This window comes from Lycium barbarum, chromosome 7 (genome assembly GCF_019175385.1).
Source record: "Lycium barbarum isolate Lr01 chromosome 7, ASM1917538v2, whole genome shotgun sequence".
In the NCBI taxonomy this organism is placed as follows: domain Eukaryota; kingdom Viridiplantae; phylum Streptophyta; class Magnoliopsida; order Solanales; family Solanaceae; genus Lycium; species Lycium barbarum.
In genome coordinates, this window is record NC_083343.1 from 3837158 (window position 1) to 3856219 (window position 19062).

At 35.6% G+C, this 19062-nt stretch overlaps 1 protein-coding gene across 1 annotated transcript; it reads left to right on the forward strand.

Annotated features, from left to right (window-relative positions):
* The first annotated feature begins 487 nt into the window (after nt 1–487).
* LOC132602772 (protein MULTIPOLAR SPINDLE 1-like) lies at nt 488–18343 on the forward strand. The gene is made up of 5 exons (XM_060315544.1): nt 488–807; nt 10386–10499; nt 11785–11977; nt 15790–15860; nt 16117–18343. The coding sequence occupies exons 1-5, from the start codon at nt 714–716 to the stop codon at nt 16293–16295; spliced, it is 651 nt and encodes a 216-aa protein (XP_060171527.1). The 5' UTR covers nt 488–713; the 3' UTR covers nt 16296–18343.
* The last annotated feature ends 719 nt before the right edge of the window (nt 18344–19062 follow it).

Sequence of the window (19062 nt, forward strand, 5' to 3'; positions counted from 1 at the left end):
CATCTCCAACTTCAACACCTAGATGTATATATTTCTCATACTTATCCACTATTTCTAATCAACTAATTTAAACTTGTTATACATTATTTACGCCAAAATATATTTTCTCAACAACTTTTCTATTATATATAAGTGTCCAAGAGGGACGAACACAGCAACAATAAGTTGTACAAAAAGCAACTGAAATTGTATTCTAAGGAGAGACTAACATGTGTACATTTCAGAAGTTTAACATTAATTGTACTTCTTGTGTGTTTATTTTTTAAGTCTCTACGTGTCCGCAGTGTCTCAATTGTCCTTTCATTTCCTTCATTTGACATATACTCCCTCTGTCTCAATTTAAGTGTCTAAGTTTGATTAGATACGGAATTTAAGAAATAAAGATAGACTTTTGAATCTTGTGGTTCTAAATTAAAAATGTGTATAATATAATAAAATATCCTTTAAATGTTGTGATTATAAACTTGACATGTAGGATATTTGAATTGCCAACTTACTAAATATAAAAAGAAGCGGACATAACCAAAATAAGACAAATTTTAACAACAAATACATGTAGTATATTTGAATTGTCAACTTACTAAATATAAAAAAAGACGAACATAACCAAAATAAGATAAATTTCAACTACAATTGAGAAATTAAGAGGAAAAGAGATAAAATATAGAGACTCACTAAAGAAAATCACGATATTCTTTACAAAATAATTAATCATGGAGAGAGTGAGATCAGAGCAAGCAAAGAGCAACTCAGATGAATCCCTTAAACTCGCTGTCGCAATGGCGATCGTCCGATCTGTTACATCCCGTATTTTTGAACGTCGGATTAATTGTAAGTTGAGGTGGGGCCCACACATCAAGATTTTTTTTTGGGACATGTGACAAATTATATGAATCACATATGTGAAGTTAAACACAACTCAAGAAGGACCCTTGGGCCAAATCAAAGTGGAAGTCCTCCAAACGAATATTTTTAAGAAAACGTTTTCGGGTGACCTGACTTTGGGGGGCAAAAACTATATTATAAGTTTGGAATTTGGAAACATACCAAGAGATAGAAGTTATAGATAATTGAATTAGCTTTCCAACCATAGGTCGTGGGTTCCTAGGTGACGTCGGTACAAGGAGATATGGACGTTTTAAGGTCGAAAGGTCAGTGGGCTATGCCCAACTCGGGACCAACCGGGTTGGCCCAAAAAAAAATGAAAAGAAAAAAATTCAGGCCCAAGTGAGGAGGTGGCCGGCCATGGTCCTTAATAAAGGACCCAAGCCCATTTAAATTAGTCATGTGATTAATAATAAAAAGGGGCTAAGTCTTCATTTTCAACCAAGAACATTCATGAAGCAAAGAAGAGAAAAACAAACACAAAGAAGAGCAAAAATAAGGCCATTTCGGGTTTGGCCATAGAAAAATCACCCCTCAAAATCTTGCCTCTAAAATTATTTTCTTGTTGAATTCCTACTAAATTAAGTGTCCTCTACAACTTGGTGTAGTTGTTTTGGAAGAAGGAGCACTTATTTCTTCAAGTTGACAACTTGTTCAAGTGAAGAAGTTTGTAGAAAAAGGTAAGAATCAATTCCTTTTTTCTTATGTTATGAAGGTTTGTTTATGTTGTGGTATGTGGAAATGAGTAGAAATTATGGAAATATGGAAGTTTGCAAAGTGGGTATGTATATATGTATGTAGCCGTGTGTGTATATTGTTGTATATATGATATGAGTTGAATTTTATGTTGTATTCTAGTTGTGGTTATGGTGAAAATTATATTGGAAATGAAAGTTGAATGAATTTTGGTTGAAGTTGGAATGTAGAAGATTATGTCACCTTAGAATAATTTTGAGATATTATGGAAATGAAGTTGTTAAGATGTAAATTATGATTATGGTTGATGAAATTGGAAGGTGGAAATATGTTATGAATATGTAGGTTGAAGATTTGAAGTTTTGGGTGAATTATGTTTTGGTGGAAAGTTTGTATATTTTGTATATCTTGTGAATATTTCGTAGGAATGATATGAAATATTTCCAAATTATATTGTGATGATCTAGATTAATGATGAATGTGAAACCATTGAGATTAGTTTGGAAATTGAAGTTGAAATGAAAGTTATGACATTATGTTGGAAAGATAGCTAGTTAAGTTATATTGTGTTTATGGTGACTATTGTTGTTGTTGATGTTGTTGTTGGGTTGTTGTTGATTGTTTTGGCCGAGTTAAATTCTCGGGGATGCTATATGTATAGGAGAGATGCTGCCCAAATTTCTGTAGGCAATTATGAATAAAGATTGAATACTTAAAGATTGGAAATTGAGAATTGGTAAATGTGACCAATTACAGATTTTGGGCGAAACGGGAATTGAATTTGGAAAGGCGTAAAGAGCATACAAGGTATGTAAGGCTATCCCGATCCTTCTTTTGGCATGTCCTAGGTGTACTAGGATCGGATTTGAGCCTCGAAAAGTATTCTGCTCATCGGAATCCGCATTTGAAAATACCCCTTTTTCATTCAATGGAATTGAACCCTATAAGTATGCTTTATTGAAAGAATTGTGCAAACTTCCGCAAATTGTTATAGAAAATTATGGAATGCCCCTAGAACCTCCGTAGGTGACTTTATAAGCTTTAAATACGCAATTTGAGCCCACCGCTTCGTTTGTCCCGAGGTGGGTCCACTATTTCCAATTTTACCCTTTTAGTGGTTATGACTTGTCTTCGAGCGTTTTTTTTTTAAGAAATGTTTTAACTACTCTTGTAACTACTAAATAAAACTTGTTTTAAATATTCTATTAAGTCTTGTAAACTGTTTTGGAACTTGGAAACGAACTTAGAAAGATTATGCTTCCGTAATTCATTATGACATTCGAAATTCACTTATTATGATTCCGTCCGATTTTATTGATTTGATTCGTCATTTGATATGCCTCATTGAGTCTCTGGAAATATATAAGGTATTTTATTGCATTTAGTTTCTCACTACTCCATTCGTGGATGCCTCAACGTTTCCCACACTGAGCCCGGGCCAGGATATGTTCTCAAGCGTCTTCCACTGCATTGTTCGCCGTGCCTCGATGTGAGGGGGCAGGTATACATGTACATGGGTTGTGGAGTATGTTGTGCCATGTACACTATTCTAATATGATATGATCTGATATGATATGCTATGTTACGGGGTTATTCCCCTTTTCTGATCCTTATGTGTTGTGGCACCAGTGTCGGGGGGTGACCACGTTCTGTCTGCCGAGTCCCCTGGAAGGGGCCGGATATGATATGGCATATGTTTCTGTACACACTCTTCATGTTTTGAAAATATGCATTTGATACTCTGGACATCTCACTCACATTTTTGTACGTTCTGTTCCGGTTATGATTTTGTTCCGTAATGGGACCAGGTATGACATACGTTTCCTGTAAGTACTATTTATGCTTTATGATCAGCATTTTGCTAATCTGGATATTCCGTTCATTTTCTGTATCTCTTGTTCCGATTATGACTTTGTTTACTACGTTCCATGCTTTACATACTCAGTACATATTTCGTACTGACCCCCTTCCTTCGGGGGCTGCGTTTTCATGCCGCGCAGGTACAGACGACAGGTTTGATGATCCGCCCGCTTAGGACTTTATTCTGCTATTTTGGAGCGCTCCTTTATCCGGAGCCTATACTCTGGTACAGTCTGCTGCTGTTGTATATATGTACGCTATTCAGGGGTACGACGGGGCCCTGTCCCGTCTTATGATTCTGTTATGTTCTGTAGAGGTCTGTAGACATACATGTGGGTTCTGTATATGTTTTGAGTTGCTATGATTTGTGATAGCCTTATCGGCTTCCATGTGCTATATATGTTCCTCTGTGACACTAGTAACGTCGACTGACTTTTATATTTATATAATCTGCTAGTCTGCTGGTTTGGGTTATTGGGTACGTTTGGGTGTCCAGCACGGACACTTGTCACGACACTTTTGTCACGACCCAACCCCGTAGGCCGTGACTAGTGTCCGTGCTGGACACCCAAACGTACCCAATAACCCAAACCAGCAGACTAGCAGATTATATAAATATAAAAGTCAGTCGACGTTACTAGTGTCACAGAGGAACATATATAGCACATGGAAGCCGATAAGGCTATCACAAATCATAGCAACTCAAAACATATACAGAACCCACATGTATGTCTACAGACCTCTACAGAACATAACAGAATCATAAGACGGGACAGGGCCCCGTCGTACCCCTGAATAGCGTACATATATACAACAGCAGCAGACTGTACCAGAGTATAGGCTCCGGATAAAGGAGCGCTCCAAAATAGCAGAATAAAGTCCTAAGCGGGCGGATCATCAAACCTGTCGTCTGTACCTGCGCGGCATGAAAACGCAGCCCCCGAAGGAAGGGGGTCAGTACGAAATATGTACTGAGTATGTAAAGCATGGAACGTAGTAAACAAAGTCATAATCGGAACAAGAGATACAGAAAATGAACGGAATATCCAGATTAGCAAAATGCTGATCATAAAGCATAAATAGTACTTACAGGAAACGTATGTCATACCTGGTCCCATTACGGAACAAAATCATAACCGGAACAGAACGTACAAAAATGTGAGTGAGATGTCCAGAGTATCAAATGCATATTTTCAAAACATGAAGAGTGTGTACAGAAACATATGCCATATCATATCCGGCCCCTTCCAGGGGACTCGGCAGACAGAACGTGGTCACCCCCCGACACTGGTGCCACAACACATAAGGATCAGAAAAGGGGAATAACCCCGTAACATAGCATATCATATCAGATCATATCATATTAGAATAGTGTACATGGCACAACATACTCCACAACCCATGTACATGTATACCTGCCCCCTCACATCGAGGCACGGCGAACAATGCAGTGGAAGACGCTTGAGAACATATCCTGGCCCGGGCTCAGTGTGGGAAACGTTGAGGCATCCACGAATGGAGTAGTGAGAAACTAAATGCAATAAAATACCTTATATATTTCCAGAGACTCAATGAGGCATATCAAATGACGAATCAAATCAATAAAATCGGACGGAATCATAATAAGTGAATTTCGAATGTCATAATGAATTACGGAAGCATAATCTTTCTAAGTTCGTTTCCAAGTTCCAAAACAGTTTACAAGACTTAATAGAATATTTAAAACAAGTTTTATTTAGTAGTTACAAGAGTAGTTAAAACATTTCTTAAAAAAAAAAACGCTCGAAGACAAGTCATAACCACTAAAAGGGTAAAATTGGAAATAGTGGACCCACCTCGGGACAAACGAAGCGGTGGGCTCAAATTGCGTATTTAAAGCTTATAAAGTCACCTACGGAGGTTCTAGGGGCATTCCATAATTTTCTATAACAATTTGCGGAAGTTTGCACAATTCTTTCAATAAAGCATACTTATAGGGTTCAATTCCATTGAATGAAAAAGGGGTATTTTCAAATGCGGATTCCGATGAGCAGAATACTTTTCGAGGCTCAAATCCGATCCTAGTACACCTAGGACATGCCAAAAGAAGGATCGGGATAGCCTTACATACCTTGTATGCTCTTTACGCCTTTCCAAATTCAATTCCCGTTTCGCCCAAAATCTGTAATTGGTCACATTTACCAATTCTCAATTTCCAATCTTTAAGTATTCAATCTTTATTCATAATTGCCTACAGAAATTTGGGCAGCATCTCTCCTATACATATAGCATCCCCGAGAATTTAACTCGGCCAAAACAATCAACAACAACCCAACAACAACATCAACAACAACAATAGTCACCATAAACACAATATAACTTAACTAGCTATCTTTCCAACATAATGTCATAACTTTCATTTCAACTTCAATTTCCAAACTAATCTCAATGGTTTCACATTCATCATTAATCTAGATCATCACAATATAATTTGGAAATATTTCATATCATTCCTACGAAATATTCACAAGATATACAAAATATACAAACTTTCCACCAAAACATAATTCACCCAAAACTTCAAATCTTCAACCTACATATTCATAACATATTTCCACCTTCCAATTTCATCAACCATAATCATAATTTACATCTTAACAACTTCATTTCCATAATATCTCAAAATTATTCTAAGGTGACATAATCTTCTACATTCCAACTTCAACCAAAATTCATTCAACTTTCATTTCCAATATAATTTTCACCATAACCACAACTAGAATACAACATAAAATTCAACTCATATCATATATACAACAATATACACACACGGCTACATACATATATACATACCCACTTTGCAAACTTCCATATTTCCATAATTTCTACTCATTTCCACATACCACAACATAAACAAACCTTCATAACATAAGAAAAAAGGAATTGATTCTTACCTTTTTCTACAAACTTCTTCACTTGAACAAGTTGTCAACTTGAAGAAATAAGTGCTCCTTCTTCCAAAACAACTACACCAAGTTGTAGAGGACACTTAATTTAGTAGGAATTCAACAAGAAAATAATTTTAGAGGCAAGATTTTGAGGGGTGATTTTTCTATGGCCAAACCCGAAATGGCCTTATTTTTGCTCTTCTTTGTGTTTGTTTTTCTCTTCTTTGCTTCATGAATGTTCTTGGTTGAAAATGAAGACTTAGCCCCTTTTTATTATTAATCACATGACTAATTTAAATGGGCTTGGGTCCTTTATTAAGGACCATGGCCGGCCACCTCCTCACTTGGGCCTGAATTTTTTTCTTTTCATTTTTTTTTGGGCCAACCCGGTTGGTCCCGAGTTGGGCATAGCCCACTGACCTTTCGACCTTAAAACGTCCATATCTCCTTGTACCGACGTCACCTAGGAACCCACGACCTATGGTTGGAAAGCTAATTCAATTATCTATAACTTCTATCTCTTGGTATGTTTCCAAATTCCAAACTTATAATATAGTTTTTGCCCCCCAAAGTCAGGTCACCCGAAAACGTTTTCTTAAAAATATTCGTTTGGAGGACTTCCACTTTGATTTGGCCCAAGGGTCCTTCTTGAGTTGTGTTTAACTTCACATATGTGATTCATATAATTTGTCACATGTCCCAAAAAAAAATCTTGATGTGTGGGCCCCACCTCAACTTACAATTAATCCGACGTTCAAAAATACGGGATGTAACACGATCAAACCTCCTGCACCGCCACCTCAGCCTTCTTCCTCCGTTGATGCTCTTAAATGGAAACGAAAAGTTCGATATCACTTTCCTTTAATAATTCTTTGTCTTCATAGAAGTTGCATGTGATGAATTTTTTTTTTTTTTTTTGGAATTTTCTTAGGCAAAAGAGAGTAAACGAGAGATTCTCAGATTTTCGTTTAATAATTCTTCATCTTCGTAGAAGTTGCATGTGTTGAATTTTGATTTTTTTTTTTGAATTTTCTTAGGTAAAAGAGAGTAAACGATAGATTCTCAAATTTTCCTTTAATAATTCTTCGTCTTCGTAGAAGTTGCATGTGTTGAATTTTGATTTTTTTTTTTGAATTTTCTTAGGCAAACGGGTAAACGATAGATTCTCAGATTTTCCTTTAATAATTCTTCATCTTCGTAGAAGATGCATGTGTTGAATTTTGATTTTTTTTTTTTGAATTTTCTTAGGCAAAAGAGAGTAAATGATAGATTCTCAGATTTTCCTTTAATAATTCTTCGTCTTCGTAGAAGTTGCATGTGTTGAATTTTGATTTTTTTTTTTGAATTTTCTTAGGCAAAAGAGAGTAAATGATAGATTCTCAGATTTTCCTTTAATAATTCTTCGTCTTCGTAGAAGTTGCATGTGTTGAATTTTGATTTTTTTTTTTGAATTTTCTTAGGCAAAAGAGAGTAAATGATAGATTCTCAGATTTTCCTTTAATAATTCTTCGTCTTCGTAGAAGTTGCATGTGTTGAATTTTTTTTTCTTTCTGAATTTTCTTAGGCAAAAGAGAGTAAACGAGAGTCTCAGATTTTCCTTCAATAATTCTTCGTCTTCGTAGAAGTTGCATGTGTTGAATTTTTTTTTTTTTTTTTTTGAATTTTCTTAGGCAAAAGAGAGTAAACGAGAGATTCTCAGATTTTCCTTTAATAATTCTTCGCCTTCGTAGAAGTTGCATGTGTTGAATTTTGATTTTTTTTTTTTTTGAATTTTCTTAGGCAAAAGAGAGTAAATGATAGATTCTCAAATTTTCCTTTAATAATTCTTCGTCTTCGTAGAAGTTGCATGTGATGATTTTTTTTTTTTTTTTTTTTTGGAATTTTCTTAGGCAAAAGAGAGTAAACGAGAGATTCTCAGATTGTCGTTTAATAATTCTTCATCTTCGTAGAAGTTGCATGTGTTGAATTTTGATTTTTTTTTTTTAAATTTTCTTAGGCAAAAGAGAGTAAACGAGAGATTCTCAGATTGTCGTTTAATAATTCTTCATCTTCGTAGAAGTTGCATGTGTTGAATTTTGATTTTTTTTTTTTAAATTTTCTTAGGCAAAAGAGAGTAAACGAGAGATTCTCAGATTGTCGTTTAATAATTCTTCATCTTCGTAGAAGTTGCATGTGTTGAATTTTGATTTTTTTTTTTTAAATTTTCTTAGGCAAAAGAGAGTAAACGATAGATTCTCAAATTTTCCTTTAATAATTCTTCGTTTTCGTAGAAGTTGCATGTGTTGAATTTTGATTTTTTTTTTGAATTTTCTTAGGCAAACGGGTAAACGATAGATTCTCAGATTTTCCTTTAATAATTCTTCATCTTCGTAGAAGATGCATGTGTTGAATTTTGATTTTTTTTTTTTTGAATTTTCTTAGGCAAAAGAGAGTAAATGATAGATTCTCAGATTTTCCTTTAATAATTCTTCGTCTTCGTAGAAGTTGCATGTGTTGAATTTTGATTTTTTTTTTTGAATTTTCTTAGGCAAAAGAGAGTAAATGATAGATTCTCAGATTTTCCTTTAATAATTCTTCGTCTTCGTAGAAGTTGCATGTGTTGAATTTTGATTTTTTTTTTTTGAATTTTCTTAGGCAAAAGAGAGTAAATGATAGATTCTCAGATTTTCCTTTAATAATTCTTCGTCTTCGTAGAAGTTGCATGTGTTGAATTTTTTTTTTCTTTCTGAATTTTCTTAGGCAAAAGAGAGTAAACGAGAGTCTCAGATTTTCCTTCAATAATTCTTCGTCTTCGTAGAAGTTGCATGTGTTGAATTTTGATATATTTTTTTTGAATTTTCTTAGGCAAAAGAGAGTAAACGAGAGATTCTCAGATTTTCCTTTAATAATTCTTCGTCTTCGTAGAAGTTGCATGTGTTGAATTTTGATTTTTTTTTTTTGAATTTTCTTAGGCAAACGGGTAAACGATAGATTTTCAGATTTTCCTTTAATAATTCTTCATCTTCGTAGAAGTTGCATGTGTTGAATTTTGTTTTTTTTTTTTTTTGAATTTTCTTAGGCAAAAGAGAGTAAACGATAGATTCTCAGATTTTCCTTTAATAATTCTTCGGCTTCGTAGAAGTTGCATGTGTTGAATTTTGATTTTCTTTTTGAATTTTCTTAGGCAAAAGAGAGTAAACGAGAGATTCTCAAATTTTCCTTTAATAATTCTTTGTCTTCGTATAAGTTGCATGTGTTGAATTTTCTTGGGCAAAAGGGGGTAAACGATAGATTCTCCAAATTTTCTTTTAATAATTCTTCGTCTTCGTAGAAGTTGCATGTGATGAATTTTTTTTTTTTTTTTTTTTTGAATTTTCTTAGGCAAAAGAGAGTAAACGAGAGATTCTCAGATTTTTCTTTAATAATTCTTCGTCTTCGTAAAGTTGCACGTGTTGATTTTTTTTTTTTTTTTTGAATTTTCTTAGGCAAAAGAGAGTAAACGAGAGATTCTCAAATTTTTCTTTAATAATTCTTCGTCTTCGTAAAGTTGCACGTGTTGAATTTTTTTTTTTTTTTTTGAATTTTCTTAGGCAAAAGAGTGTAAACGAGAGATTCTCAGATTTTCCTTTAATAATTCTTCGTTTTTTCATATTTCTATCACTCCTCGTACAAGTCGTGTGCATGAAATTTCAATTAATTTTAAATTTTTAAAATTTCCTTTTATTCTTCGTTTCATTCCGATTATGCTGTTAAGTGAAGACGAAAAGTTCTAAAAGACTGCATTTTGAGAACAATATTCATGGTTTGTACTGTATTTTATATGAAGCTTTCTAATCTTTACTGAAAAGTGCAACAAGTTCATGATTTGTCAGCTCCTTATATGCAAGTAATTAGCCGTCTCACTGCATAGAGTGCCTAAAGTTCTGAGCTTTCATTTTTAATAATAAGATAGCACCAGATGGGTTCATCGTTTACTATCCGTCTTTGTTCTTTAGTGAGTTTCAAATTTAGCAGTATTTGTATTTTACTTCTTTAAAGGTACACTTGCTACAATGTCACTGACTGAAAGGAATGCAGAACCTGTGGAAGGCATTATCAATAGCTTAATCATGCGTTTATTGAGAAGAATGTGCAGTGCCTTGCAAGAAGATGGTAATTATGTGGTCTCGTCTTATTCATACTGGGTTTCCTAATACTGGCTTCACCTTAGAAGATTGCGGAAGTATATATTCACCTACATTCAATAATGCTAGAATCAGCGTGTTCAATCAATTACGCTGCTTATATTTTGTACGCTGAAAACTTGTCAATGTTGTCTACTTGCAAGCTGTACAAGTAGAATTATTTCCTTCATTTAGATTGAGGAAGAGAAATAGCTTCTTGATGCATATACAGAAACGTAATCATTCGCAGAAGAAAAGATTTCAGAATCCTAATGCGCTCTGGAGCTATGAAAGAGCTAGAGTAGTATAATTTCTATACCCATAAATTTTCTGAGTGTACATACTTAAGAAATGGCACTATGAAGTTCTTAATTAAGCTCTGAGATCCCCCCAGGAGGCATTAAAATAAAAAGATGTTAGTAGATATTCCCAGTTTATGCATATACAGAACAAGGAGATGGTTACCGTCATGATACTGGGAATTAGTAGAGTGCAGCGTTCTTTGGTTTGATACATATTGAAGAAACAAATCAGCTTTCATATAATAAATGATGATTGGTTTGTTGTACTCTGATCTTCCCATTTTATGCAACACTATTGGATTGGGTTTGAGTTTCAGATGTTAATTTGACTTGAACGAATTTGAATTCTTAAAGCAGTGCCAAATTGTTAAATGAATTTGAGTTCTTGAAAGTTATGAAAGTTGTATAAAAGATGCTATTGGTAGAATGGTGTCGAACGTTTTTGGACATTTCAAAATAAGTGGAATATCATAAATTTGGACCGAGGGGAGTAATATTTGCCATTAAACTATCTGCTTAGTGTAGAAAGACACCTTGATTTTCTTTTTTCCAGCAGAGCGTAAAAAATGGTTGTTCTCACACGGCATAGATTATGTAAAATGCTTCTAATTATTTTGGATGGATGCTGAACGATATTTGTAAATAAATTATTTATCTGTGATGGAATCAACTTTCGTCAAGAAGATTTCAAAGAGCTTCATTGAATCCAATTCTTATTAGTTCAAAATAATATGTATGGCATTGAATAGTTAGAAGCAAAACCATTGAAGTCACAGGAGGGACAGACCCTGAAGGCCCTGTTATCATTGGACTGATAGTTTAGCTGGATCATGAGTTTGAAGTTCAGAGCAATTTAAAGTGATTTTTCCTCTTGGACAGCATCATTTTTAATATTAAATTCCTCGATGTAACTTCTTATATTTCCTTCTACATAGCTTCTTAACTCTTGATTCCGTAATGCATATGTTTCAGAAAATCATCACTTTGACACTGCTGTCCAGTTCTATATTCAACACCTGACGCGTAAGATCGGAAATGAGGCTTTTGTCGGCCTGCGTCTAATATTTGCGGTTTCTCAAAGAATATCTGTAGTGGCAGAAAGTTTGCTTTTCATGGATCCATTTGATGATGCCTATCCAAGTATGCATAACTGTATGTACATAATGTAAGTCCCGCCAGCGTGTATATAGTCGATAAACTCATGTTTATCTGGCTTAATTGTTCTTTTATGCTTTTGTTTTTAACTTTTTTAGCACATAATAGACGGCCGCAGAAGGGGACGGGAAGGGAGAAGGGGGCAGGGGGAGTCAAACCCACACCTATTGTGCGGGAGATTCTCACTGGTACCTCTAGGCTATAAGCCTTGAGTTTGTGCGTCATGTTTGTTAAATGCCGTTTTCCTTCACTCCTTGAAATATGTTTCTTTGCTGCTGATAATGGATGTACATTATTTTGGTCCTTACTCTTGACGAAATTTCTTTTCCTCTGTCTATGATATCATATTTTCCTTTCTGGTCATTGGCATCTTTCCATATGCTATTTTTATTTTATTTTCTGTTAGGTTTGAAGGAACACTGTAATTTTTGTATTTGTTTTCATCCAGCTTGTCCCTCCAGACTTTCCTGATTTGAAGGTCCTTTTAGGCTGAGGAGTTGGAATTTGTTCCTTTAGATTTGGAGTTTCTACGGGGAGTTTGACATTTACTTTTGAGTTATTTATTTCATCCTTTCTTTTGTCAGTTCAGCTAATATAAAGTTCAAAATGGTTGAATCTGTATGTGGTATAATCATCTTTTCCTTCTAGTATCCTCTAGTGGAGTGATTGCTACTGTATTTTGAGGTCGTCTTGGCAATCTTATTTTTTGTAAATGGTGGTTTAGCCGCAGGATTACTTGGTGCGTGCTCCCTAGTATTTGCTTTTTACTGCATCCATATTTTGCTTTCTTTTTATTTTTCATTTGTTTTTATATTTCGGAAAAGGGCCAAATATACCCCTGTACTATGAGAAAAGGGTAAAATATACCCTTCGTTATACTTGGGGCCAAATATACCCCTGCTGTTATATTTTAGGGTCAAATATACCCTCATCCGTTAAAGTTGTCTAAGATAGACATCCGATCCTACGTGGCTGCCACATATTTGATGATGTGGATGCAACGTGGCATGCCACCTCAACACCCTGACCCATTTTACCCCTCTCCTCTATTTATTTTTCCACCACTATAATTTTCTTCCCCTCCACCGCCATTGGCACTTATCGCCACCACGACCGCGCCCTCTGGGATTATTATTCCTTCCTCCAATTTACTACTTCCCATGCTTGATTTTCCCCTCATCGTCACTACCCACAAGCAAATTGGAAACAAACTTAAAAGGATTCCACAAAATTATGTCAATCCAATCTAGTTTATGTTCAGGAATGAACATTTATTTATTTCAAATGAAGTACTTAGTAGTAATTGTTATTGCTATGCACTGTCTTCGATAATTTGAGTTGCTTTTGATACCCATGACTCCATCAATCAACAGGTACTATGCTCTTCCCAAATTCACCTTATTTCTGTTTCATCCGTTTCTAAAAGCCCTGTACCATTGAATCTTGTGATTAAACGGATAATTCGACCTACAAGGGAAATGTTAGTTTTTTAATGCGGAGACAACCCCTTTATGATCTTAGGATTTCATAATATTAAGTTACCAGGAGCAAAATGATTTTGAGTGTTCTTCAATTTCAATTAGAAGATCTTTTTCTTTCTGTCATTTATATTTCTCTAAATGCAGGTGATTCTGAGATGGCTTGATGTTGAATATCTAGGTGAAAAGGATCCCCTGATCATGTGCAAACCCCCGTAGATATAGAGATGGTCGTAGTGGCGGTAATGGTGATGGGGGGAAGAAAATTTTAGTGGTGGAAGAACAAATAGAGTAGGGGTAAAATGGGTTAGGGGTGTTGAGGTGACATGCCACGTGGCATCCACCTCATCAAATGTGTGGCAGCCATGTAGGATCGGATGCCCATCTTGGACAAGTTTAACGGATGAGGGGTATATTTGGCTCCAAAGTATAACGGCAGGGGTATATTTAGCCCCAAAGTATAACGAAGGCTATATTTGACCATTTTTGTTAGGTCCAAGGTTTCACCTATTAATTTTGATGATAACAAACCAACATAATTATTAATAAAAGAACATTTACTTGTGGTAAATTTATTTTTGGTATAGGTTTATTTGATGAAGGTCTAATCAAATATGGAAAAGAAGCTATTACGAGATGGAATTGAGGAAGAAGATGTGGAAGAAAAATACTAACTCAAATCAAGGTGCAAGAATTATGGAAAGAATATTTACTACGATCCTATGGAAGGAAAATATTCTACAAAAGGAAAAGATCAAGATCAATTTGTTGCTCAAGGAAGATCCAAAATCTATGGAGTATCAAAAAGTCTCAATTTCACAAAAGAGTCCATATTCAAAGTGATTAAAGTCCAAATTCAAGAAGACGAATGTGATTACATTCTAATCAAGATCCACGGTGAATGAAGAGGATCTTGAAATTCTCTTGGGTTGCTTAAATAAGAGCTCATACTTGTACAAGCCAGAAAAAGAGTGTAGAGAAATTATTGGGGAGAACATTATTACTATTATCTTGGAGAGAAAGAAATTCAATTTTAAATCTCAAATTTGAACACACTTTGGAAGGAAGGTGTCGTTCCCAGTTACTACAAAATCAAGAACTACAAATAATCTTGACCGAGATATTTTCCAAGAGCAAGGATCAAATATTTTGGAAAGTATTTGCATTGAAGGAAGGTAACAAGATTTGTGGTGCAAGGAAGAGGCAAATAAAAAGAAAATCTGCACCAATTAAGGAGAAGTGGACAAAAAAGGAAGCACATCATCCAAGAAGAATATTCCACAAGTCCATATAGGTAATTAATGAAGGGAGATGCAGTAATGGTATTGAGTTATATAAGGAATGAGAATAATCTTGATGACTCATCCCTTAATAAAGGTTCTCTCCTAATGAGATAAAGAAGTCCATTTAAGCACGGTAGAAGCATCACCAAAGATATGCCATCCAATATAGATCTGGAGAATTAATATTTCGGAGCTATCAAACTATGGAAAGAGAATTGCTGAGTTGTTTTACTGCTACAGAAAGATATTGCTGCAATGGTCGAAACTACAAAAGAGCAAGTATAAAATAGGAGCAAGCGAAGCAGAGAAAAAACACGCAGCCACTTATACTTTCGTCTCAACTTTCTCAAGTTCTTTGCTCTATTTTTCATAAGCATTGTAATTCTGAGTGACTTACTGTGTAAACAAAAAAGAGAGGAGAGATATAGTATAGTTGGTGAGGCTTTGTATTGAGAAGTTGTGTCATTGTTCGTTTCTTTGGTGAGCGAGTGAAAACCAAAGAGTCGTTGTTGGTGAGGGAGTGAAAAACCAACTTTGTGCGTTGTTGGTGAGCGTGTCAAAACCAACCCTTGTTCGTTGTTGGTGAGCGAGTGAAAACCAACCTTGTAAACGTTGGTGGTGAACGAGGAAAACCAAAAAGGCTGTACTCAACTCAAACTACAAAGAGCTTAAAGAGATAACCTCCTTGCAACCCAAGGGGACTGGATTAGGATACCACATTGGTTCCGAACCAGTATAAAAATTGCTGGTGTCATTTATTTTATTACTCTCATATTATATTCTGCACCCTTACTATTTATTGTGGTTTATACTTGTGCAAATTGAAGGACTAATTTTGTGCAGGCTGTCTCGCTATCAGTCGACTGGCACCGAACAGTAGTCGACTAAATTTTTTAACAGGCTTACAATTCATCCCCCTCTTGTACTTTCACTTTTCTCATAGTACGGGGGTATATTTGCCCCTTGTCTGTTTATATTTTAGTTTTCATGAATTTTCCTGAAACTGCAACAATAAAAGGAAATAAAAATACTTTTTACTTAATATATGTTCTCAATTGCAGGATTCAGCTTATCGAATTTCTGGTTTCAGATTATTTGCTAACCTGGTCAAACGCTGGAGATTTTGACATAAGTGAGCTTCTTTTAATCACTTGAATACTATAACACATTTGCTCTCCTTATAACCTATTTCCTCTCCTTCCATCGGGTCCGAGGCAGTTCTGCCTCCTGCTGAGGGAATTTCAAATTGATAGGCAATTGGTCCTAAACATATTGCATGTGAGATATATGCCCACAAGAATAATTAGCAGGCTTCCACAAATGACCTATCTGGTGAAGGATCTTTTTCATACTGTTAATGACGGAAATGGACCTAACTTACTCTGCAGGGCTTTTTGAACAATGGGTTGGATCAATTCTCCACGGAAGAGAAGCACTGGAACTACTGGAGAACAGGAATTCTCTTTATGTACTGTACATAGATCGTGTGATGGGAGTTGTGGCCAAACAAGTGAGACAGTTGTCATTTCTGCAGAAGCTAAAGATTCTTGAGAACTTGTTTAGCTAAGCACTGACGTGCAGCTTTTTCTTTGTGAACTGTAAGTAACTTGCTTTGAACACAATTCTTCTTTTCTTGTGCATACAAAATTCAGCTGTGTCATCCCAGAGGAATTTTTACTTAAAATTCAAGAGTTATCTAATTGATTCCCATAGTATAAAAGATCAAAACTAATCCTTTTCGACTAAATTCTAAGTTCACCTTGGAAGTTGAGCTCAATGTTTTCCATATTTTTACTGAATTTCACGATGACTACACTTACCATTTTGTAGTTGTCATTTGTTCTGCATGTTTTTCCACTTTCTCTGTCTATCTCTCTCTCCTTGTGCACCCCTTCCCTCCCTTTCCCGGAGCAAAGTGAAAGATGATCTTTAAATGTGAAAAGATGAAACAGCATGTAAAGAGTGAACTTGGACATTAACACCTTATCATGTGCCGAAAGCCAGAATAAAATCCTACATCTCTTTATCCTGAACCTGATTCCAGGTTGAAATTTGTCCCACTAAATAGTCGGCTTAAGCAAATCTTTGACTTTCCTTGGCATCACTATTTTTCATTACATGCAAATTGCTCAAGTAACTGATATTCCTTTACGTACCAAGTAGTTGAGATCTTCCATAAAGGAGGTTGGAGGGCTTGATTTTTGGCTCTTTGTAGTTTAATCTAGACATGTTCTTTTCTCATTTTTTGACTTTTCTTTGTGAAATCAGGGGGCTGGGAATCCGAATCCGATAAGTTTACTTATAAACCAAGAATTCATATTCTAGTATTACCCAGGGGCGGAACTACAGTGGTGCAAGGGGTGTCAATCGAACCCCCTTCGTCGGAAAATTGCACTATATATATAGGGTCAATTTTTTGATTCATGTATAAATATTAATGTTGCATCCCCTTCACATAATGGAGAATTCAGCTCAGCGGCTGAGATGCCTACTATTGAGCCCATGGTTGCGAGTTTGATTCTCTGCAACAACCCTTTTTCATCCAGTCCCTTTTTCTTGAACCGCCTTATCAAATGTTCTGGCTCCGCCCCTGATATTACTATTACCTATTGTCTTTCCCAACTTTAGAGTTATCCCCTGTCCCCACCTCGTTTATCTTTCAAAGTAAATTTTGAAGGGTGATTACACAGTCCTTAAAATTTTATCCTCCTTTTATGAAGGATTACTAATACCAAAAAAGTACGCTATATTTAAAAGATGCAAAAAGGTGTATTGTATTGGATACACTTCTGCTTTTTGCTTGATATATATAGTGTCCTTCAGAACGTGCTCCTAGCATACTTCACTTCTCATCTCTCATATTCTTTATTACATTGTGTACATCATCTCTCTATATAAAATCTTCCTTAGTAGACATGATTAAAGCCAAATCTGTACTGGTTCTCTCATTATTAGCCGCTCTCTTATTGTCCCAATACTACAAAACTTCAGCTTCTAATGACATTTCGCCGTCCACTTCCAAACCTCCAAGCCAAAGTCCACCACTGGGGAAAGAGGGGCAAGTATGTTGCCCTAAAACTCTAGATACTAACGTCCAGATTAAAAGGAGAGCACGAATCGTTCCCGTTACTCCAAATACAGGTGCTCGCCCAACTCCAAGGAGATCATCGGCTATTGCAAACAATATATCTTCATTTCAATTGTGTTTACCTCTGTTTTATCTCCTTTCACTTAGTTTCTTCTTGCTCTAAGCAGCCATGCTAGAGTAGAAATATGGTGAAGGCCAACTTGCCGCACAGCCAAATAAATGGAATAAACAAAAAGAGAAGGCGAAAAAATGGCAGTTGGTTCTATCTTATTAGGACGATACAAATGAGTTATTTTTGTCTGTTTAAATTTTCTACAGCGTCTTTGGTAGCTTGAATGGTTGTTCATTTATCCTCCTTTTGCTTTAGGATAAAGTGTGGCTTAATTTTCAAGGCATCGAAGGGGCTGTTGCTTTTTACTGTAAGTTGTAATACATGTTACAAGTCAATTTACAGCTGTGAGAGTTATCTATTGCTATTCTAGTCAATTCTTTATTGGTAATGCAAAGCCAAAGTTTCTTTGTGGGTTCTTTTTCCTTACTTTTCTTTCTCCTATATGAAGTGCAAATGTCCCACATAAGTGGAGGAAAGTCTTTCCTTCCTCCTTATATTGAATTGTATGTTGTTGGGTTAGTAAATGAGCTAGAACAAGAGATGGGCCTCACATTCATGAGAATTTGGCTCCGTAAGCAAAAGTGATGAATTCCACACCCTCCACCCCTCTCGGTATACGTGAGGCCCAAATTAAATTAAATTCTGCCTTATCCAGATTCATTCCATAAACTTTATTTTGCAGATTTGTAACCTCTGAATTAAGTGACCCATTATTCAAGAATTAATGCCAATAATTATTTTCCTCCATTATTCAGATTTATTGGCATAATTATTTTCTGAACGTTAACTAACGTTCTGATTCTTGACTCTATTTTCATCTACCTATAAAACAAGGTTAAGAGATTTCTTGGAAATACAACGGAAAATACATCTTCTCTTCTACTTAAAAATTAATCTTTTCTTCCGATTTCTAGGAAATACTTTATGCAAACTCATACTTCCAGCCAGTAGTGCAAGTGTTTGGAAGTCGTTGTGGAACCTTGGGGAGCGTATCGCGCTAAACGATTTGCACCGTGGTCGGTCTGCTTCAAGGCAGTGGCTTGCCACGACACAACAGTGATTTGATAAGTTGTTTTCCTCTTTGACGTGTTATTGATCTATATTGTTCCCAATTTTACCAACAATTTAAAAGTG